At 38.4% G+C, this 23,344-nt stretch overlaps 1 protein-coding gene across 6 annotated transcripts in view; it reads right to left on the bottom strand.

Annotated features, from left to right (window-relative positions):
• dmd (dystrophin) overlaps positions 1-23,344 on the bottom strand; it is a 78,551-nt gene that overhangs the window by 21,571 nt on the left and 33,636 nt on the right. For 4 of the 6 annotated variants that reach the window (XM_079462050.1, XM_079462048.1, XM_079462051.1 and 1 more), the window contains exon 1: positions 2,049-2,279. In XM_079462050.1, coding sequence (XP_079318176.1) covers positions 2,049-2,068 — 20 coding nt within the window. In that variant the 5' untranslated portion in view covers positions 2,069-2,279. Of the gene's footprint in view, positions 1-2,048; positions 2,280-4,808; positions 4,870-5,128; positions 5,208-5,930; positions 6,078-6,209; positions 6,479-6,919; positions 7,038-8,340; positions 8,498-9,297; positions 9,471-11,254; positions 11,445-12,324; positions 12,480-12,620; positions 12,833-13,158; positions 13,277-13,625; positions 13,793-13,914; positions 13,997-14,114; positions 14,196-16,521; positions 16,672-16,863; positions 16,996-17,098; positions 17,247-17,405; positions 17,582-17,906; positions 18,031-18,623; positions 18,770-18,924; positions 19,036-19,181; positions 19,353-19,634; positions 19,788-20,913; positions 21,049-21,425; positions 21,543-22,088; positions 22,260-22,841; positions 22,965-23,344 lie in introns of those variants that run through there. The other 2 variants (XM_079462047.1, XM_079462046.1) reach the window with 1 other exon arrangement.

Below are 23,344 nucleotides of genomic sequence, written 5' to 3'. Positions count from 1 at the left end.
AACTGTAGTTTAGGTATTCTGCGTATGATCATTTGTAACTTCTAAGAAGATGTGCCAATTATTTTACAACAATCAATATTCCTATATGTTTTTTCATATCAATAAAACTCCCCCACGTGATTCTGTAATATTTCTTTTATTTCATCAACATACAATTTTGGAATCTCTTGAGAAAATATGCATGGGATGTGTATGTGCCAAAACCATACCCAAAGAATTCTGGGAATGTTCTTGAAAGAACCTCATTAAATCCCCACCTAATTTCTAGTTGCCAAACATCAAAAGCTCACCTTGGAAGTACATGAGCAGTACTGAATATTTAAGTCTGCGGTGGATCTCCACTTCATTTGAAGCTCATACGTAGGAATTTCTACGTTCACAAAAGCACTTGTTTTGTTACAAGAGACCCCAAATGAGTCCATTAATGGAAATGCATTTGCACCAGCGAGTCTTTTTTTCTGAGAGTTGCTATGGGCCAGGATGTTTTTGTGATTTGGGGGCTTAAGCCAGCCGAGTGGCTCTGCAGAATTCTAATGAGCTCGAGAAACTTCAAAAAACTATAAATTATATCTACACCCTACAGAGTTTAAGCAGGGAATAAAACACGCACGTACAAGGATTTTCAGCCGTACGCAAGAACTAGTTGAAAGTAACTTTTAAACACCCAAACGATGCAAAGTCAAAGTATAGGAGTATACGGCGAGAAATCAGAGTAACTCTAAATGTAAACCATACTGAACCAAACCAGGATCACAAACAGAAAGTATCATGGTAATCCTGGACAGGATATCATGTTTTTGGACACTTGCTGTACCACCCTACCACGACTTTAAGACATAATAATATATCACACTGTTAATATATCACTGCATTATATTATCTAACATGTTGGTAATTCTGTACCATGGCATTACCCTCTGACACAGTACAATGATACTGCCATTGCATTTTTTTATTACTCTGCCTATCAGGAACTATTAAATCATTGATGGACACTCAATACATCGTCGAAATTCACACACTGCAAGGATATTACACTTTTATGCACAAAACACTTCAATGTGTAGTAATTGTATTGTTTGTGAGCTGCAGCAAGCTTCTCCAAATATAAATGCCACCTTGGACTAACCCCGTGCATGGCATTTCTGAATGCATTCCAATGCATAACAAACATATGCTTCAGTCCGCCGCTCAATGGAGATTGTATTTGAAAGGACGAGTAAGCACATCATTTTATTACGGCCTTTTAAAAGGCTCAGATCTGCCTACCTAGGCGGCATTCTTGGGCATCACAGGCAGCTCACTAGAGTTTGAGACACCGGGTGGCTGTTTCAAAACAGAGATGTTTCTTCCCATCTGCCAGCGCACCCTAGATAGGGGTAGAGTCGGTGAAGCATGCCAGTGGCCCGATGCCAAATTTCCTACCGAGATCTCCATACCTGCACATCAAGGCACTGCCACAAGCGGAAGTACAGCGATAATGTGGGTTTGAACGCGTACCAGGAATGCCCACCTACGTGCATGCATGCATCCGACTGCACCGGGTACCCACACGCGCATGCATTCATGCATACACGGCGTTTTCATTCAGACCCACGTACCGGAGGTGGAGATGGACCTCCAATATGTGGGTCTGCGTGAAAACGCAGCGCTAAGTATGTTGTGATGTTCTGTGTGGCTTTCGGGCTATTATGAACGTGCACTTTAATGCTAACTTATGGGAGCGCGCGGATATGAAGATTTAAAGGCCAACCTCGTTATAAATGTTACCCCACAAACATTGCGTTAGGCGAGAATGGCACGGGCGATGCATTCGGGTGTTTGGTGATAGAAAACAAACAAATGATCGACGTGCACGTCGCCAAGACGCAGAAATACGAGGACGCATCTGCTCCCGGAATATATATGAACAAGCACCTGCTTGGGCTTTCGTGACAACAAGACAAGGAAAGAAACAGCGCCTATACGGCATATGGAGGATCGCTGAACTCCTCCGGCGTCCTCCGCTAGCGCGAGCCGACATTTCTTCGCGTTGGCATTGCACTTACTTTCGCAAGTTCTCCCTCATGTCGATTCTCGACGAGCGCCGTATCCAATGCGTTTGACTTAATATCCCGGTGGCTCGACGTTGTTTTGGGCGAATCACCTTCGCGGTGCTCCCTCTCTACGAGCGAAAAAGCATCCGACTTCCCAGCGATCTCCCTCAGCCGGAGCGGCTCAGACGAGGCGGAGCTTTTCCTCCTGCTCCCTTCCCCCTCGCTCACTCGTTTACAGGCTGTGTCTCAAAGACATCGCGAGCTGCCTATGTAGACAGCATGTCTAGGTGCAGTCGAGTTAGGATTTAAACGCTTGCGTGGTGGCCAAAAGGCATAATAAACCGCACGGAATCGCTGGAATCCAACAATAATCGTGCCGTTTTGAACGCTTGCGGTCGTTAATATTAATCGAGTCGAACCTTCGATGCGCCCACTGTGCCAAGATACTCGAATAAAAGGTTTGGAAGCTTCTACGATGCACGAAGTCGTTCAATAAAAAATCAGAGATGCTAACAATTTCCAAAATCGCTTAAATGGAAAAAACAAACACGGCTTTTAAGGGCCAAAATGTGCCCCATTGAACTTGTGGACACGGGTTCTATGCTTTAATGTCGGCGTGATGTGAAAATCGGAATAACCTGAGATGCTAAAAATATACAATCTTTACAACACGGTTTTTGCAAGTTCGTGAATCCCAAATTGTGAAATGCGCATAGCTATTATAGTTTTGATTTGAGTTGTATTAAGTGAGTTGTTTTTATTATTATGTTAATTTTAGTTAAATAATTAGCAACATTGTAATATGCTTTTATTATTTTTTATAAGATTAATACATTTTTAATTTAGTTTTGGTTCACTGTTATAATTTTAGTGCTTTTAATGTATTTTATTTTATTGCTGAGGCAACTTTAAAATTGCAATTCGTTTATGTAATTTTCAGGCCCATATTTTATTTTATTTCAAGAAACAGAAATGCTTTCAAAGATTTAATTTCAGTTAAACTAAAATAACCTTGCCAATTCCCCCTCAAAATATGGGAATCAAATCTTCAAACTCACCTATAAAGCTGCCTAGGTAGAAAGGACACTAGGTTTTGGTTCGCAGACATGGGTTTGAAAAGCATCAGTATTTACTGTCTTAATGGGGAGGGCTATTAGAGGTAGGGTGGGATAGTTGGGCTATTTATCCACAGACAAAAGCTGGTGCCAAAGTACAGTTCTCCCATTTTACGAGGCATCAGTGTTGCCTTGACTAGAAATAAAATGTGATTAACATCACATGTAATAATTCGGTCAGTTTGTTACAGTTTTGAATGCAATTGATTTTATGGGTAAGAATCATTCTTGGGTACGTTTATAAATATGTTAATTGTTAACACTTACTGTTATGCATTTGGTAGATGCGTTTATTCCAAAAGTGACCTACAGCGAATACTTTTAAATGTTACTTTATAGCAACTACACAACTGGCATCATTTTAAAGCCTTGGATATGTCACATAAATGTAAAATCTCCAGGTTAAGCGTTTTCAAGAGATGAAAAAAAAAACATACAGCAATGTTTTTACTACGTATACAACGCTTAGTTCCAGTCCTAAAATCCCGGCTGAAAGGTGTTACTGTTTTTCCGGTCCTCAAATCTGATTGGGCGAGGTATTTCAGGAATGCAGAAGGATGCATAGGACCAGGATACATAGGACCTCTCTCTCTCTCTCTCTCTCTCTCTGCACACATCCTGCCATCTTGTTACTTTGTTAACTTCTTAAAAACAGCCCAAATTGCAAATTCCAATGTGATGTTTTCCAATCAGTACAAGTAGTAGTAATTACAGACTCTGAATCTGCTCTGTAGTTCTACTCACAAAAATGATTTTGGGACACTCATTGGTTTCACATTGGTTTACATACTTTCCATTAAACAGTTGATCATTAACTGTTGCTCACATGCAGATCATTAGATGGTTAGAAATGGTTTCCTCAAAACAAGGTGAGTTAGAGTTTAGCTATTATGATCATGTGATGTTGCTTTAATGTCATTTGACCGTTTCATCAGACTGGACTCCAGTTAACTTCTGACCTGTGTTTGTGACTCATAATATAACTATATATGAATATATAATATTTCAATTTTATTTTATTTATGTTGATATTAATTTGACATAGTTATGGAGAGACAAGTTTAGCCAAGAAACGGTTCTTCTCGGTTTCTTTTGGTTTGTTATCAGAAATAATGTACAGGCACTCTATTGTTTGCGAATGTGTAACGGAAGATAAGGCCTTGAAACAGTCTATAGTGAATTTGCATAAAAAATGATAGTGGGCAATAGAAGACATGACAAGCATTCTCTCCATCCTTTTAAAGTTGATAATTATGTAGTTATTTACATTTACTATTGCTTTCCCTGCTGTCTATAAGCCTGTCAGAACAAACCAGCAAAATATGTGTTTTTAGTTTGCACTCACTACCAGAGGACCCTTGCTGTAATGTATTTACAGTACGTGCAGAACTTTCAAACCATATCTGATGCAGACCTCTCCGTGTTTTGACAAGTCACTTTGTCGGCAGAGGCTGATTTATCATCTTAGATTATTCTGCACACATTTTACAGGTTGAGATCTCCGTTCGGAATAAAGGTCACAGAAAATCACTTTTTTTGTTGTGTGCCATCAGCAGTTACTCGCGGCGCTTGCGTAGCATCCGAATTAAATTACATTTCTTAATTCAGTGTGGACCTTGAACGAATTTACATGTGAAGTGAGATAGAGAAGACTTACTTGATGTAGTAGGGGACATTGTTGGGTGAAATAGAGCGTTCCAGAGGACTTCCAACAGATGCTGTTCACAGAAATAGAAACACATTCGAGTTACCTCATAGTTTTCTCTGAAAGCCTTTTTTCTATTCAGACACAACATTTTATGTAAACTCCATTACACAAAGTCCATTACATTATGTCATGCTACATTATATTTAAAGTGGAAGTCCTTATTGAGTGGTTTTATTTGTCTGTTTATTTCATGCACATGCTACTGTTGCAGTAATACGAGCGACATGACAGTTGCATTTTATAAATCAGAACCACAAAGACACGCTTACCATGTAAGAAATTTTGAGACTGGGGTCCTAAATCCCTATAGGCTGTGGTCAGCTGAGTCAGATGTTCTTCAATGGAGATCTTACATTTTAATTTTTGAAGAATGAATGGGGGAGAATTGAACAAAATAAAAAAGGGGTTAGCAATAGTTATGAAACATACACAATAAAGATATTCCGGTAACCTCAAAGACATATTTTAAACTATGTTCTCAGGTTTGGAAAACTGCATCCGTCTTGTTGTTTTTATTAAATCCTACCCTTTCGGGCTCTTTTGTAAAAACTTTGATGTCTTAAAGCCCCCCTTATCCAGAAAATGCACTTTCGAATGTTGTTTTAACTGTCATGAGTGTGTGTACAGAACTACGCAAAGTGCATTCACTCATGTTTTCATTTTTTATATGATGCGTTTGTCATGACGTAAATTGTCACGTATAAAAACAATGTGCATGTTGTAAAGTGCGACGCAAAGTGCATTCGCTCAGAAATTTTCCTCAGAGGAAAAATGGACATGAAGGGCATAGTATATTACAAGATATGTGGTGTATTCTGAGCTAAAACTTCATAGACACATTCTGTGGATTTATATTTCATGTTGTAAAATGACTACATTTGGGGACCTTTAAAGGATGGATTTTTTCCTCTGAGCATGCTTGTTGCATCTATTGGTGACATGAACATTTTTCTAAACAGTTTGCAAAAAACGAAATCAGGAACTTAATCTGAGACCTCACTTGAACGTTTTATCTTTTTAAATGATATTGTAATTACACTTATGCATGATATGGAGAGCAGGGATGGATACCTGAAGAAGTCTCCATCTCATGTTGAGGTCATTGATTCTGCTCAGGTTATCTTGAGAGAGCTGAATGTCGGGAGGTCTAAATGTGGAGGCCAATTGGTTGACCTGATTTACATTATCCTGAATGGGAACAATCTCCTCTTGGAACGCCTGGAAAAACACAAAAATCCTTTATCTATTTTATCCCAAATCCTTAAGAAAAAACAGATGTTCTGGCTCGATATATTGATGCTGTGACGTCATTGTGCTCTTTTGTACGGCAAGTGAACACAGGATGCAGACCTTTACTCTATCAATGTGGTTTTGAAGATCATCCACGATCACATCGCCAACAGGCTTCCAAGAATTCTTCACGGATTCAGCGTGGCGAAGCTTTAAGTCAAGCTGATCCTGGGCATCCTGGAGCTCCATCAGCCTCTCCAATGCTAACTCCAGCTGTTGCTGCCAGTCAACGGTAGCTACACCCAGATTCTTCCATCGCACAGATACATCATCCACCTCCTTACGCAGTATCCGGCTCACGTTTTGAACTCTCTCTTCTGGGCTTACATCTATGCAGAAGGCGAGAAGTCAAGAACAGGTCATAACATCTGTGGTTTATAGTATTCAGCACATTGTATTGAACTGCGCTCCTGGTGGGCTACTCCGCTGCAGAATTAACTCTCTTTAAGTTCAGTTTTAAGTTATTTTCAGAAAATTATTTGCCATAAGGAATTGTAAAAAAGCAATGAAATTGAGTTCGAAATGTAAACGTTGCTGTGCTTTCTATCCAGTAAAAACACATCTACCCCCATTTACTGGTAGTATGTTAATGGGGCGGTCTTGATCTCCTTAATATGGCGGGTACGTTAACATTCGATCCATGCAGCCACAATTTAAGTCTATGATTAGGAATGCTTGAAAAGTACAGGAGGCTGGATCTAAACTCTGGAGGACAGTGGCCCTCCTGGACCAAAACTGAATTGTATGTGTATGGATTAAAGATTTCATACCCTTTTGACCAGGCCTGTGTTTGATCCCCTCACGAGGCATCTCAGAAAGAAAGGTTTTCACATTGTCAAGCGTTCCATTGATCACAGGTTCTTTGGCACCCAGCTCTCGTCTGAAGCCCTTTGAAGCACAAGGAGTTGTTTTCAACAGTACTTAACATCACAACGATGGCGAAGTCCCTACATTATAATATGTAAGCTCACACTTTTTAAACCTTCAGTTGATTTTCACATTTAAAAAATTCTCAAATCCTTTTTCGCGCTCAAGCCTTTATATCCGCAGAGATATTTTGAAGAATGTTGTTAACTGGCCCCCATTCACTTGCGTTGGTTTTGTGTCCACACAATAGAAGTGAATGGGGGCCAGGCCAACTTTCATCAAAATATCTTTTGTGTTCCGCGGATAAAAGTGATAAAGTAGTAAACGATGGCTTTGGGGTTTAACAATCACTGTAATGTGTGTCCCTTTTAAAATATTTCATAATTTTCCTGTTTTCTTAAATGTTTTCCATTAGCGTGCATCTACTGTCTGTAGATCTGCTTTGCAACAGTGGAAGATTGAGAAATTTTATTGAATTAAGTTGAATGAAAAATGAACATCGTTACAAATTGCTACCCCTCAAAATAAAGCAGTTTGAAAACACAGAATCGGTTCATTTGTAAATGCATTTAGCTTGATGTTAGTTTCATAAAAAAAATGTTCGGGGCAGAAATAGCTTGTGTGTGCTCTGTAATGATACACACATACACACACTCCACTATCCACAATTTGACCAACATTCACATTTCATTTTGTTTAAAAAGTAGCCCAATGTGTTAAGCCGTTAATTACACGGTATTAATTGCTTTAGATTATTTAAATCTTCTGACACCCCTAATATTTTAATTTTAAAGCTGTAATGGATGCTTTGTTGACACAATTAAAATCGTTTCAAGAACCCCCCCTTTGGAACCTGCTAAAGCCCCCCTGGGGTGCGTTCACATAACCGTGGTTGGAATCATTGCGCTGACACCTAAAACAACACACGTTTTTTTAGCAGTTTGTTATTTAAATCCAAATGTTTCAATTACACTTTAGATGAGACTTTCTTCGCAGCTCGTCCACGTATGCCGGTATACTTCGCAGTTAACCGCAAGTGCGGAGTCTAGCGGCGTGACTCATTACACGAGCTCCTCTGCGACCGCATCCTGTTTTCAGTAGACCCCTGACAGCTGATGGTCATTAGCAGATGTTAATTGGTCCGCACAAGCATCCAAGGAGACTTGGGATTTTGCACCTCTCCTACGCAAGATATCATCTCCATCTGTTTAAATATTTAACAAGAACAGACCCTGTCGACGATGAATACCGAAAGCATAAATCATCCTGAGTGCAATTTCTCACGCCTTCAAGAAGGGGCGAAAGGCACGTGCCGTAGCCTCACCTTGTGCGTGATGAGCTGTTGGTGCACGGGGGGCACGTCGCCCCCTACTGGCTTCTGATGTTCTAGCTCCTCCCTCTTTAGCTGCAGCCAGTTGAGCAGCTCTTGTAAGGACATGTGCATGTGTTTCCACTGGTCCACGCCTGTGTCCAGGTACGGTCTGAGGAACATGAAGGAACCGTGTAAAGATCTCAATATTTCAAATGCTGTACCGACAGAGACCCCCAGAGGGCACAGTCACTTTGCTGTTCAATGTAGAGAATGCATAACATGTTATTGAGTCTATGAGAAATGAAACCTTTTATATGAATATGCAAGAGCATTATTTGACCAGCTCATCCTTAAAATGTACAAGTGCTTTTATAGATTTGACACTTGAATTGGCATTCAACAGCCATGTAGTCAGACACAGGTAAAAGGATTACAGATTATGTTGTAGTCAAACAAAATGTTTTCTAATATAACAACACGTGTTGTCGCACAAGTGGGAATACAAATTTATGATTTAATAGAAATAAAAAAGATAAATAGAGTTTGCGAGCCTATGCAGGCCTATATACAGTATACATAGCTACACACACATACAGTACATACATGTTGTGCATTGGATGTTGTTTCTGTTATATATTGGTCACTAGATGCAGCCACTTTATCACATTTTATCTTCCATCAGGCTAAAATGTGACAGAAAAGTAATAGGTGCGCTACTGTTCTCATGGTGAGGAACAAACTACGCTTCCAAGTTTAATATATCCTGTAAGTATGAGCAATGGAAGTCATGTTTGCCTTAGCAAGCACCTCTAAAAATAACCAGACCTATATTTTAAATATAAAGTAAAATAAATGCAATGTTCTACGAATACTATTACGCAAGCTTGTGGGATCAAAGCATTTTTCACAGCCTGTTTCCGCTCAGTTTGGACTTCTCCAAGTTAGATTTAGATGATTAATCGGCCTTACCTTATACTCATAACTTTATTACACAGCTCGTGCCACCTCTGTCCCACGTCATCCAGACGTTTCTGTAGCACCACTGCATTATCCGTCCCCTCCAGAGACGACACGATACGCTGTCCGTTTTCATCTAATGAATGATACATCTCCCCGTGGCCATCAATCTCCGCTTGCAGATCCTGTGAGGATTACGAGAGATCTTAGATTCAGACGTCCAGACATGAAGTAACGGCAGACACCAGGATAAAATTCAACAACAGAACCGCTTTCTTTGCATTTTCTTGATGTTTGTTGTAACTAACAGGGGTAGTTGTGAACTACTGAAATAAATTACTATTGTTGACAGGTCCTGGGGTGTAACATGTTCTGCTTAATCTAAAATAGCTTTTGCTGTTTATCTTATAATTAAGCATGCAGCCTTAATGACCTCATTGAAATAGAGTTTACGGTGGAAAAACTCAAATCAAATAGAAAGAGCTTCTGAAATAGCAAATCTCTCGTAAAAACACAATGTGTGATTTAAAGGTTTTATTCATATATTTAATAAATGCCTATTTAGTAATGCATATAATTACAAAAACGAAATTAGGACAAATTATATAATATAATATAATAATAATATAATACAATAATGACTTTCTTGTAGTACTAGAACAATGAAAACAATGCTGTTTAAATATATATTATTTAAATTATTATTGTTTTATTTTCAAATGTAACTATTTACAACAAAATACTTTATTATATTTTTTATTTTCAGTACTAGGAGAATGTACACAATGGTGCTTCAATTTATGTATTATTTATATATATTAATTAAATGTGTGTGATTTATTTTATAATTCATTTTATAGGGTTTAAGGGGAAATAACTGTATATTAAATTGCTGTACATTATATAACTGTTTATATGAAGACAAAATTCTTGTTTAAGTATTGTTATGTGGAATTATATTCAAACATTTATACATGTACAGTAAATATTTTATACATGTATACATTTAATTTAATTCTATAAAATTACTGTACATCAAATGACTGTGAACCTAAATTGTTACTAAATTAAACTATTGTATTATTCTAGTCATTTGCAATTACGTACAACAATTTCATCCGTTGCCCTGACACAATCTAAACACATCCATCCAAAGCGTCTGTCAAACAAAGTTAAAAGAAACCCAAAGCTGACAGTCCAGTTCCAACCTTAATATGGTACGTCTTCCTGTGTAACATTTCCAGCGATCGAGAGACATCAAACGAATCCTAAACTGACTGTCTTTAGCGAAGATACCTCGATTCCTCACCATGTGGATGTAAATAAAGCAGAATGGGAGCGATGAAGAAAAGGACATCGTGCTGACGAGAGCGAGAAAATGAATTCTGTCACCATGTGTCTACACAGTCGCAGAGGCACACTGGGCCTGTTGTTTGTGGCGAGAGTGGGCACCCGCTAGAGAAGACTGGGTCAGTGCTGGTCTCTAGAAGAACAGAGGCTTCTCTTTATATCCCACATCTTTGTCAGCCTCTTCATATTTAGCTGCATCTCTGCACCATTGCCAAGTGCAAATAACTCCAATACCAGTAAGAAGCGGGCGACCCGGATAATAGACTCGTCAGTCTCATCATCCGCCCTAATAAATAGCACTTTAATGCTTGTGTTTCCCAAGAAATGGTGATCGGAATATTTCAGTTCAGCAATATTTTCTTCTCAGTTATGTTATTGGTGATGTTTGTGTCCCCCCAAAGCGCCAACTAATTGTACAGTTTATATCATTTATCTTTTTATACAATAGAGTCAAAAGAATGTCTTTAGGGGATCTGCCAATTTTATTTATCTATACCAGATTATTATGGATGAAGGTACTATGAGGAATTTCTAAAGCGCCTTTTCTTAAGATGGTGTTTAAGATGAACTGATTTGTTTTAGGATGTCATGTGGTAGGCCTACTGTACTGCTAACACACCTGCCATTGCTCCAGTAAGTGTCGCACCGTGGCAGGATTTTCCAGAAGTCCCTCTTTAAACGTGGCGTCCTGTAAAACATTGGCTGTAGTTTCTGCCTCAGTGAGCCAGTTAAGGAATTTCTCCAGATCCAGATAGAAATGCTGCAGTTTTCGAAGTCCGGCTTCCAAATCTGCCTCCTTATCCCCCACACTGAAAAGAAAATGACATTGCTGTTAGAACAAAGAGATATTTCTTCATGAGAACAAAGTGATTATATTTATGTACCTTCACATCTGCAGTTAATATGGTTATTCAATAACTTAAATGATGGTTTAATTGGCACATCAAATGACATCAGATGTAAACCTTAAACATTTCCTCATATGGGGTTATGTTTTGACTTTATTTTCAGACTCTAACACTGGGTTCACACCAAACGCGAATTAAGTATTTTGCGCGAGTAAATTTCATACAAAGTCAATGCAAAGATGTGTATAGACGCGAACTCGTAGCAGGGCGGTGCGAATGACGCGCATTGGGTGGCCCGGTTGCCGCGAATGTGCGTCAATATCGCTTCCTTGAAGGTTGAAAATATTTGTCAGGTTGCGTCTTTCACGCTAAAATGATGTACGTTTCCCGCGAGTCTTATAGAGCGTAGAACACGATTGTTCACGTTTGGTGTGAACCCAGCATAATCCTAAATAGCCGGTTCACACCAAACGCGAATCAGCGTAAATTACATACAAAGTCAATGTAAAGATGCGTATAGATGCCAACTTGCGGGTGCGCGATTGTTTTGAACACACGTCAATCGCGTCTTCCACACAAGTTGTGTCCATGAAGAGCTTATTGACACCTATTGTTTGATGGGTCCGGACACGTTTCTGTTTTTTTCGTCACTTACGCAAAAATAACGAACTTTTCTGCGAATAATAAAGAGCGTGGAATCCGACTGTTCGCATTTGGTAGCATCACCCAATATAACAGTTACATAAATACGGTTTATTTGGTCTATTTAGGTCTTTCAACAAATGCTTATTGTTATAGGACAGTCTGTCAAGTTTAAGTGAACTTTTACAAACAAGCTCACTGCTTTTTGATGTTGGCCCATGCCAGATTCATGCTCTCGGTCATTTGTTTCACTTTGCTGGTGTCATCGTCTACGTAGAGAGTGAGCAGTTTGTTTGCCAGCTCATTGGTGACATTCAACTGAGCTTGCCATTGCTGTATATCCTTAGAAAGTTGCTGTAATATAAAAACACATATATTATTTATTTATATATATCAATGAATTCAATCAAACAGTATTGATAAGCTAATTTAACAGCTGATTTTTTTTCTCTCATGGTCTTGAAATGAGTATTACATTGGTTGACTTTTCATTACCTTGACATCGGAATTTTGGCCTTTTAAATCATCAGCGCCGTGAGACACTTTCTTCCGGCCCTCTAGTTTGTCATTTGCTTTCTTAATGAGAGGTTCCACTCTTTTCCTGGCCTCCAGCCAATCGCTGGAATCTTGATGCATGTTCTGAAGTTGAAGGACCCTGTCCGTCAGTTTGGTGTGGGAGTCTTCCCAGTGCGCCTGTAATTTTTCAACTTACAACAAAAGATGACTTATTCAAAAAGTTGATTTACCGAAAGGCCCGAGTATCGAAATCGAATCTGAAGAATTTAGTCATTTTTCACAGTCATCTCCATTCACCCCCAAACTCACCGTACTGTTCGATAGCATCATGTTTATTATCAGCTGTGCTTATATTATTGTGTGTTATAAACAATGACTTTGAGACTACTTGGAAACACGCATTGTTTGCTTTTTATTGCAATGAAAGACACTTCATAACGCTAAAATGCTGTCGAGATATCACCTAAGATGTATTACTGACCATGAATAAGAATAAGTACTGTCAGAGCTGACTTACTCTGGTCTGTAATGGCCGCCCGTGCTTCAGGGTTATTGGTTTTGTTCTTCAGGTTCTGGGCTGCAGTGATTTGTTTGTTCAGCTGAGGGCATTTCTGCTCCATGTCTTGAAGGGATGACTGTCAGGGATGACAAAATTACTTTGTGTGGAGGTTTTATGAGCCACTATATATATATGGTTACATGTTTATTATTATGGCGAGTTTAGGGAGACACGGAAAAAGGATTTCTATATGAAATCCAAATAAATATCGGTGGCTTTGAGCTTAAGCCTGTTAGCTTTTAAAGTCATCTATATAATACTGTACACTTTTAAAAGTTAAAAACATTTCTCTCCTTCCCTTAAATTGCACGCACCATGTGCCTTGGGATTAGAATTGATTTAATTTAAAGAATAAATCTAATGTTTTTTAGCTGTACTTTTCTACATTTAAATCAAATAAAAGCATGATGACGTCAAAGTCTGACCTTGAGTTTTGCTGTCATCTCTTTGATCTCATCAAGATCTCCGACTGTCACTTTCTGTGTCTGCACCATGTGATCCAGAAGAGACAGCCAATCGTTTATCTCCGCCCAGGATTTGTTAAATTTGTTGAGGGCTACATCTCCCGCAGCACTGCCGGTCAAAGTTGTGGCTGGAAAATATCGTCTCACATTCAGATCTTTCAAACCAAACACTACATCAAAGCCAGCATAAGCAATGACTTTTACAGTAACGGCATATTGTTGATTCAGTCGTCATTACATATTGTCATACCTGCAAGCTGACATTTGTCTTTCCAGTCCTTGAGGTGAACCTGAATGGATGTCCAATCTGCACTGAGCCCGTCGTACTGCCCCTGAAATATATATGTCCAATGATCTGAAGTTGTGTGCCATTATTCTAATTTTGTGAAAATCACATCATTTGTGTAGTATTCTAGTCGTATCTCAGATGCATCGTGATGTATTTGACACCTTCTCCGGTTGTGATGGTGGTCTCTCCTTCGACAGGATTGTTTCGACTACCGGCTTCTTCTCCTTTACATCCTCCTCAATCTACAAAAATAAAACACTAAACCTTCGTTAAAAAGAAAAGCATCGCTAGTATCTAACTCTATGTTGGGACTAACACATTACATTATGTGCATTAGGTAGCGTGCATTGTGTTTTTAGAATACATACTCGAGTGACGTAATATTCATTTTTATACATTAAAATCACAGTTTTACTTAAAACAATAGTACATCTGTCCCAGCATGCAGTAGTGCCGAAATTGACCAACTGTTCATTGTTGTGATGAAAAGATCAGACCGGGGAAGCCGCAAACAACTCAAAATCACACAAATACAGCTGTCCTGTTCTTTGATAATCTCGGTAAGTGAAAGAATAAATGACTTCCTGAACCTATTAGCTCAACGTCTAGGGAGGCTAAACCCAACGCCTGATGGGAAGACGAGGCCGGGATCTAAATTAAATAGACAGCCTGTGTCATCTCGCAGTACAAATACTGTATGAGAAACTGTGCAAAAAGAGACCAATGACTTTGTGACACCAATTAATAACACAATTTTTCAGTCTCGGGACTTCGGCTGGCAAAGCAACGGGTCTTTGAAAAGGTCAAAACTGACTTTTAAAATAGGAGTAAAAAATCCATCAAAGTGGGATGTTAACTTTAAAGTCGCAGTCAATTTAGCTAATAAAACTTAGGTTTTCCAAATCTTTAAATAGGCCCCACAGGTCTGTTGCAAAAATTGATGCAGAATTATCGATGAGTTTTACCTGTTGTAATGAGAAATGACAGAAGAGAGGTCTTTTATTGCTCAGTTTTTACTCGGTGGTAAGAGCATAGCACTAGCAATGCCAAGGTCGTAGGTTCGATCCCAGGGCAATTGCACAGAGTTAGGAATTTTTTAGTTTATTGCAATGTAAATAACTTTGGATAAAAGCGTGTGCCAAATACATAAATGTAAATGTTTGTGCGCTTAGAAATGAGTTACGAAAGCTGTCTCAAAGATGCCAAAGTCAAAGATGCTCAAATTTGCAAAGTAAAACTGTCCACAACAGTTTTATAGCATACTGCTTGTCAACAAATCCTTTCATTTATGTGTATTTTTATTGTAATGAAGTAATATCAGAACAAACGTCTGAGACAAAGTACCAACATTAAATAAAGCAATGGAAATTTAAGACACCATTTTCATTTAATAATGATTTCTAGATGTATTTCAGTCCAGTCTGTTGGATTTCAACTAGATCAAATCTCAGGAATGACAAATTCATGCAACAGCAATGTGAAAGACTGACATGAAAACTGTGATACATAAAAAAATTATAATTTGTGAAATTTCTTATACAAATATTACTGTTGAACTTAGTGACTATGAACTTGTTTTCTTTGCAGTATTTGAGGTCCAAAAAATACAGGGTATCGGTTTTGTTATTTTAACAATATTTGTATGAAAAATTGGGTATTAATATTCTCAGTAGTTCCCAGAATGAAACGACCTCCTGAATAAAAATCAGGGCCGGCCCAGCCTCTGTTGGTGCCCTAGGCAAGATTTTAGATGGCGCCTCCCATTAAAAAAAGCAAAATCTTTATTTATTTTAATATGACATGAATTGTGATTAATAGGAATAAATAGGAAATAAATAAAAACAAATATTTGTAATTAAAAAACTATATTTACCTACTAATTGTTTGAAAATAATGTTGAAAATAAAATAAAACAGATTGTTTTCTCAATAATACTGTATTTGAATATTAGAGCTCATAAAAAAATATTTCATTATTATTATTATTAAGATAAAGATTTGCTTTTAAAAACATTTTGTCAACCTCTGCGCAAAAGCTGTATTGTAAAAAGTTTATTGTATTTTGTTGGATTTGCTTAAATAAATGGCATGGGCTACACTCACAGTGCCAATAAACACATGTTGCGGGGAGAAACATAAGGAGCATCTTTTGACTCGTCATATGAAGTTCACCTGCTCAGATCACACTAGCTAGTTTTCGTTACACGTGAATGTTTAACGCATAAAGATGATTCATTATAATCGCGTCATGATGCAAGAAGCTGTTCATACGTCAGGTTTTTTTTTGCCTTCGTCTGGCGCGCCTCCGGTCATTTTGCGCCAGCCCTGGCATAAAATACAATGCTTAGTTATTGTTCAACAAACAGTGCTAGAACAAATCTATGCCATCGGACTCGGCGATGTGTCTCACAGGATGAGTCCTTTTGGAGCGACCCGAAATATCTTTCTCAGGGGCACAAATGCGATTTAATTAACTTTTTGAAGGGATCAAACCAGCAGCCCTGAACCTTTCCAACAACACCAAATATGTCCCTGCAGTTTTTAGTGTACGTATGTGCTATATCATGACCTTGTGATCTACAGCATCGGGAGACTTCTCAAGCTGATTCCTCGTAGTGGACGCCCAGCTGGAGATCTTGGAAAGCTGCTCCTGATACAAATACAAATCTCTGAGAAGATCTTCGATTTGGCGTTGCTTCTGGGGGAGATCGGTGGACACCTATGGAGCAGAGAAGAACACAAACAAGGGCATTTTCAAGAACATGAACTCCTTTCAACTTCAAATTAACTCTAAAATGTAACTATTTAATGATAATGCCTTCATTAGACTGTTGGCATAAACAATCCTAGTGATGGACACACCAAGGTCCAGCAAAATCCACGAGTTGAAAACGAGAGACTACAGGATTACCTTGGCCCATCGCATGTTGATAAGCTTCAGATGTTTCTCCAGCGGTTTGGCTTTATCGCTGGGTAGAGATGAGCCTTTGCTGGTGATCTGATGAAGCATTTGTTTCCTGCTCGGCAGTTCCACCACTCGGGCCTGGAGATTTCCACGCAGACGTATGAATTATTACGTTTTCTCCATCGTGACTCACGTTTGGTGATCTATCTCACGGGAGACTTCCTAAGCAAGTAATTGTTACCTTCACTTTTTCCAAGGTCGTACTGAGCTGTTCCTTGTGACCTGGTTCCACGGGAAGCGCCACCACGGTCTCTGCCTCATCCAGCCAAGACTGAAAGTCTCCCATGTCTTCATTTAGCTCGGCCAGGATGACCTTCGCCCCCGCCGACCTGAAACCCACAGTAAAATATATACTGTATATGCATTCCTTTAGATACGGACATAAAAGGGCGATTAGGTGCTCAAATTGAATTATGGTAAAATATTCAAACCTCTTTGACGTTCTCACCAGGAGCTCGCGCATTAATAAGTCATGGATCCGTACTAACCGTCTCTTAATCTCAGTGAGCTGGTTGGACACTTTGGCCCAGCGGGAGTTGATGGAGGCGAGTTGCTGTTTAATGTGATCCCTGTCGTCCTTGCTGCACTGTGGACTCAAGTCCGTCCCTAGAGTATTCAGGCCCTTAACTGAAGCTTCTTGTTTCTCTAAAGCATCCTGCAGCTCCTGCGAGAGTGAATGTGACGGCGGACAATTTGATTTAAAGTTGCGGGCTAATCTAACACAGCCTGTTGCCAAATAAACATCAGATAACAATTTGTGTGATGTGCACATTCTTTTGTATTATTATACACAATGCCATCTGCTATATACTGTAATATATAATACTTATTACCTATTCAGAAAAATAGATATATTATAAAACACAATTTTTAAAGTGGGCGTGCCTGGCATTTTAAGACTACGTATGAGAGCCTTTAGTTCATACTATGTAAACTTTAATTGTATCTGAGGCTTGTAAATGTGAAATAATGGTTTTGTATACGATTACCTTGAGGCGGTCCATGTTATTTATAGGGTCTTGTTCATATTTGGGGATTGTCCGCTGAGCATCAGTCAGCCAATCATCAAGCGCTTTGTGCTCCTCGCTGAATTTCCTGCATTTTTCCAGACGACTGGACAGCAACAAGCATCACACACATTGCGTAAGTGAGAATAAAAATGTACTGAAAAGAAACCATTAACATTTCAATTCTGTAATAAGGTCTTTGGGCTTATTATTTATTATTGAAAAAGGTCCAGTGCATAAAAGTTTTCGTTTTCTAGCGGTGAGGTTACGAATGGCAAACCACGCCTCACTCCACCCCTCCCTTTCGAAGCACTACGGTGGCTGACACAGGACTAAGCTGTCGTCACATTTGTGCTTCTTTGCCGAAGGAGATAACGTATTTTATGAAACACAGTTTGTCCGTTTAGGGCTACTGTAGAAACAACATGGCGAATTCCATGCAAGGGGACCCGTGATGTATGTAGATAGAAAGAGCTCACTCTAAGGTCATAAAAACATAACGCTTCATTATGTAAGGTCTTTATACACCTCTGAAGACATAGTTATGTATATCGTATTGCATTTCAATAGATCATATTGTCAAAAGATCCTCCAAAAAATGACACATTGGACCTTTAATGAAACTTTCATTTTATAATCATCTCAGAAGTTGCGTCCCCATTATAATTTTAATGATGTGTTTGTGTGTACAAGTCTTACGTGAGTCTGTCGTGATAAAGTTTTTTGAGGTTCTCCCAGTTGGTATTGAGCATTTGGGTCTGTAGACTCTGCAAAGGATCAACTGAGCTCCTGCCCAGAGCATCCACTACTGGAGTCTCTAGTTTCTCCAGATTCCCTTTAACCTCCTAAATCACAAGTCACAAATGAAAGCGGTAATATCCTTTCAGTGCTACATCACATGATAAGTGATGTAACTAAATATTTTTTGAAAAAGGAGCATTGGCTTCAAAATCTAATTCATAATCTAGGGGAATTTTCTTGATGTGGTTTCTGGAATCACCTTTAGGCATTTCTCTTGTTGGGAAACATTGATGAATGCTGCAGACCAGTGCTCGGGAGAATTCAGTAAAGCCTCATTTTCAGCGATACGCTGGAGTAGAGCCTGCAGGTCCTGTACATACCGTACATAAGCATTTATTTACAATAACGATAATGCAAATGAAAAAAAAAATCACATAAACTTTTATTGTTTATTTCATGAATAACAAAATATATTTTTTTGATCATTTTTGTTTTGATCGATAAGGGCAGACTTACATTTTTCTGCCGCACTTGAGTGAATTTAACGTCAAGCTCCGCCCATCGTTTATTGACAGGAAGTAGGCGTGGCTCTACAAGCTTAAAAGCTCCACCGTCCGAAAGCACGGTGCCCAGTTCGCGCAAGTCCTCCAACTTCGGACGCTGCTGTTCAATCTCAGAACTGATCACCTGACGGACAAAGTAACCCAAGTCGACTTTTGAAAATATGCTTAAAAATGCTGGATTGAAATATCTGTGCAAGCAAATAAAGTACATCAAGTAAACAGTTCAAAAAAGAAGTTTGAAATGAAATAAAGGACATTTTGTGAGATTTATAGTCGACCTCTCGAGCAACTGATGCTATTTGATAGGAAAACTGAGTTTCGGAAGCATCTAAATTACATCCCTGGTGGAAGGTTTGAACATATGGGGCTCAGCGAAGCAAACTTTCTAAAAATCTTTAGCTCTCACTTTCACTCTGTGTTCCTCAGGGGGATCTGAAAGCTCTCGTAAGGTCTTCTCAATTTTATCCAGCCAGTGCATCATGTCGTCCGTCTTCTTACAAAACTGGTACCAATGCTGAGAGAGATCCAAGGCCTTTTTTCTCCTCTGGGCTCTCAGATTCTGTGGATTATCAAAACATGGTTTAAACAAGTTTGACGTCCTTAAAAAAAAAGGAGAAATACACTTGGAGATGACCAGTGAAACTTAATTTCGGGACATTTAGGTAGATGGAAATGTTGCTGTTTTAGAACTCACAAAGGATGCTGTATTACACATACTTATGTACATCACATTGACCATACAGAACCATATAAACAAATGGGCCGTTCCAGCGTAATGGATGTGACATTTACAGTCAACACTTGAAATGTATATGAAATTTTAAGAGAGACTTCACGTGGGTTTGAAACCACCAAATACTGACATCTGTATGAAAACCTTTGATAAAAGCTTGAATTTGCAAAGGTTGACATTTGCATGGAATTGCCCAAATACAATAAAAAGCACTTTGTATTATATATTTATGTAATTATTACAACAAGATGCAGATACAGAGAAGCAAAACTGCACACTGCAAAAAACAACATTCTAACTAAGCATTTCTGTCTTGTTTTTAGTAAAAATATCGAAAACGTTAAATCAATATACAATTACTCGACAAGAAAAGTGACCCAAGATATTTAGTCTTGTCCTATGTAAAATAATATAAGATTGAAGTAAGTTTATGGTAAAAACAATAAGAAAAATAAACTTGAATTTAGTTTTCTCAAATACCTTATTCAAGTTTATTTTTCTCACCCCATGTACAGATTTACTTGCTTGTTTTTACCATAAACCTACTTAATTCTTATATTATTTGTCAAGTTATTGTATACTGATTTATGAAGTATTCGATAAAAATACTTAGTAAGAATGTCATTGTTATGCAGTGCATAAAACATTAAGATTTAAGATTCAGACAAGAAAAGAATTACTAAAGTAGAAAGAAATCACATTAGTGAGATTTATGTTTTAAGCAAGCATAAGCTTTACCCTTTAGAGTAAGAAGAAAAAGTTTTACTTTAAAAAACAAGACGGAATTCAGTTCAAGAAAAATATATGGTTTACAATTGTTCCTACCTTGGCAAATGATTTGTTATTATAAATAAAATAGCATGTTCCCTGTCAAGAGCTTGTTTAAGTATTCCCATGGCCTTTACTTCTTTATAGCGTGTACTTGACATATGTCAACATGCTGTAAAATCACCTTTAAAGTTTCATATTTGTCATAAAGAAGGTTGTGTTTCTCACGGACGGCTTCTTTCTTCTCTCCGCTAGGAGTTCTCCTAAGAAGATTTTCTCCTTTGGCAAACAGTTCATTCAGTGCCCTCTCATCTATGCCCTGCGAAGACACAAATGCACAAAATCACCTTTAGATCAACAAAGAAACTGTCAAAGCATGGGCAGATTGTGTAAGTGGTCTCTCTCTCTCTCTCTCTCTCTGTCTATATTTGTCGGAGGATTGTCTGTGAATAGCAAATGCATCCGGCCATTCATTTAATTACAAAAATTGCACCTGTTAAAAAACAAAGCAAATGAATACGGTAGGGTGCATGCTAGTCATCTTCACCAAATTGAATTCCTTGAAACTCGTTTCTTCTCTAGACGTGAAATCTTTAGGATAAGGCTTGGGGGGCCTTTCAGACTTTCTCGGTCCGCACGGTTCCAACGGTTGAAATTAATTTTAGCCTGGGAAACATATTAAGAGTATTTTCTTACCGCGTCCTCCAGGAAATCTTCCTCTTTTAGACTTTCGCCCAATTTAATCTCCTCGTCCAGCACCTGGAGCCATATATTAGCCTGTCTGTGGTACTCGTCTAACTCTTGGGAAGAGGCCTGGAAGAAATAAGAAGTAGAAATACATACAAATCTAATGATGCAACCATCCTATTTTCTAAGCGGGGTAATATTACACGACAACACCGTCTCTGATTCCTTTCGAATCAAATGAGCTATCAGTAAACACAATGTGGTTAAAAGATGTGTTTACAAAAGTTCCACTTAGCAGAAGAGTATCAAAACATATAATGATATTGACATAACATGGTGTTTATTACACTGTTGATATTTGAGATACACACAGTGCTTGAATTGAATCGTGTCTGATGGGGGTCCCCTACATGGGATGTTTTTTTCTTGGGCGGAACCAAAAATCAATTTACAAAGGGTATTTACATTAACTCCGCCCACCAGTACCTGACCGGAATAGAGAAAATGTAAGAATGACTTTGCGTAGTCTAATCTTCATATATTTGAAAATTGTCTTTATTATTGTTTTAATATCCTATAGGGGGTCCTAAATGCCTTATGGGGTCCTGGATCCCCCCAGCCCCCCCTCAGTTCGTGCAGTCTGTATACACATGTATAGATGTATATTCGTACCCGTCCTGTTAAAATCCTCTTTGTGATGATGTCAAAGCGCTGGTTCATCTGTTCCAGCTTGGGTTTCACCTGAGCTTTACATTGTTCCCCTCTGTTCTTTACAAGTTCTTCGGCCAGACCCTGGACCACTTCAACCTTACCCTTCACCTCTTCCAGCTCTTTCTGCAAACCCTGCTCCATGTCCACACACGTACAACACATCACTTATCAATAAATAGTTTAGCAAAGTATTTACAGAATATGCATAGAATATAAATCTGTCTAACGCTTTCTGTAGTCGCATAGTTCACATAAATGCAATTTTTATATATTTATGGAAACTTTACTGTGGTCCGGACATAAAACATCTCATGCGTAAATAAACTACACAGAAATTAAATGTAATTATTCAAACCGTATGTAAATGTCACGCGGATAACATAAAATTAAGTTAAAAACTTTTAAATTAGGGATGCACGGATATAAAAATGATGCTTGCAAAATGTAATTATATTATAGATGATGACCACTGATGACTCGTATAATAAATCTATACTTTTTATGATCTGTCTGTATTGTTTTCCCTAATGGCATAATCTTAAAAAATATTTGCTTCAAATTGCTTCAAATTAATGAGGCATGCGAGCATTATAGCGGTAGATGAGATGGATAATGATGAATTTCTTTTGTAGCAAAAGTTAGCTTGCATTAAACAATCTTTAGTACTCAATGGAAATTGGATGTCAGGAGCTCATTGTGTGTGCCAGTGAAGACCTTAATAACATGCTCGATGCAGCCCTGGCTTTCCATCTCATCCAGCGTTTCCTCGGCACGATCCATCCAGCCGTTGATCTCGCCGACGTTCTGCTCGAATGTTTTCATTTGACTTTGGTAATCCTGCATGACAGATGGAAAGGTAGGTTATGTTTGGGCAAGTGCCTCCAGTGTCTTTAAAGGCTGATATGAATTTTGACTATGCTGTTTCTTTGTTATGTTTGCTTTAATTTATTGGTTATTATGTTTTGGCCTATCCCTGTGTAATTTATCACTTTATTACGTAATCAGCGGGTGCAGTCTTAAAATGTCAACTCTGTTGCTCTGTTTTGTATAGCCTGATAAAAACTGATGTGTATAATATTAAGGTCTATTCTTAAGAAGCACTCTTCAGTTTTACTACCTCAAGTACAAGTTTTTAATATCAAATGATACTGTAAAAATGTCAACCCTGTTACCATTCAGACAGTCTATATTTAAATAGCAATATGTTCCAAAATGCA

This window comes from Barbatula barbatula (genome assembly GCF_947034865.1).
Source record: "Barbatula barbatula genome assembly, chromosome: 8".
Classification (NCBI taxonomy): domain Eukaryota; kingdom Metazoa; phylum Chordata; class Actinopteri; order Cypriniformes; family Nemacheilidae; genus Barbatula; species Barbatula barbatula.
Note: the sequence above shows the minus strand (reverse complement) of the source record. Positions and strands in the feature narration are given on the sequence as shown.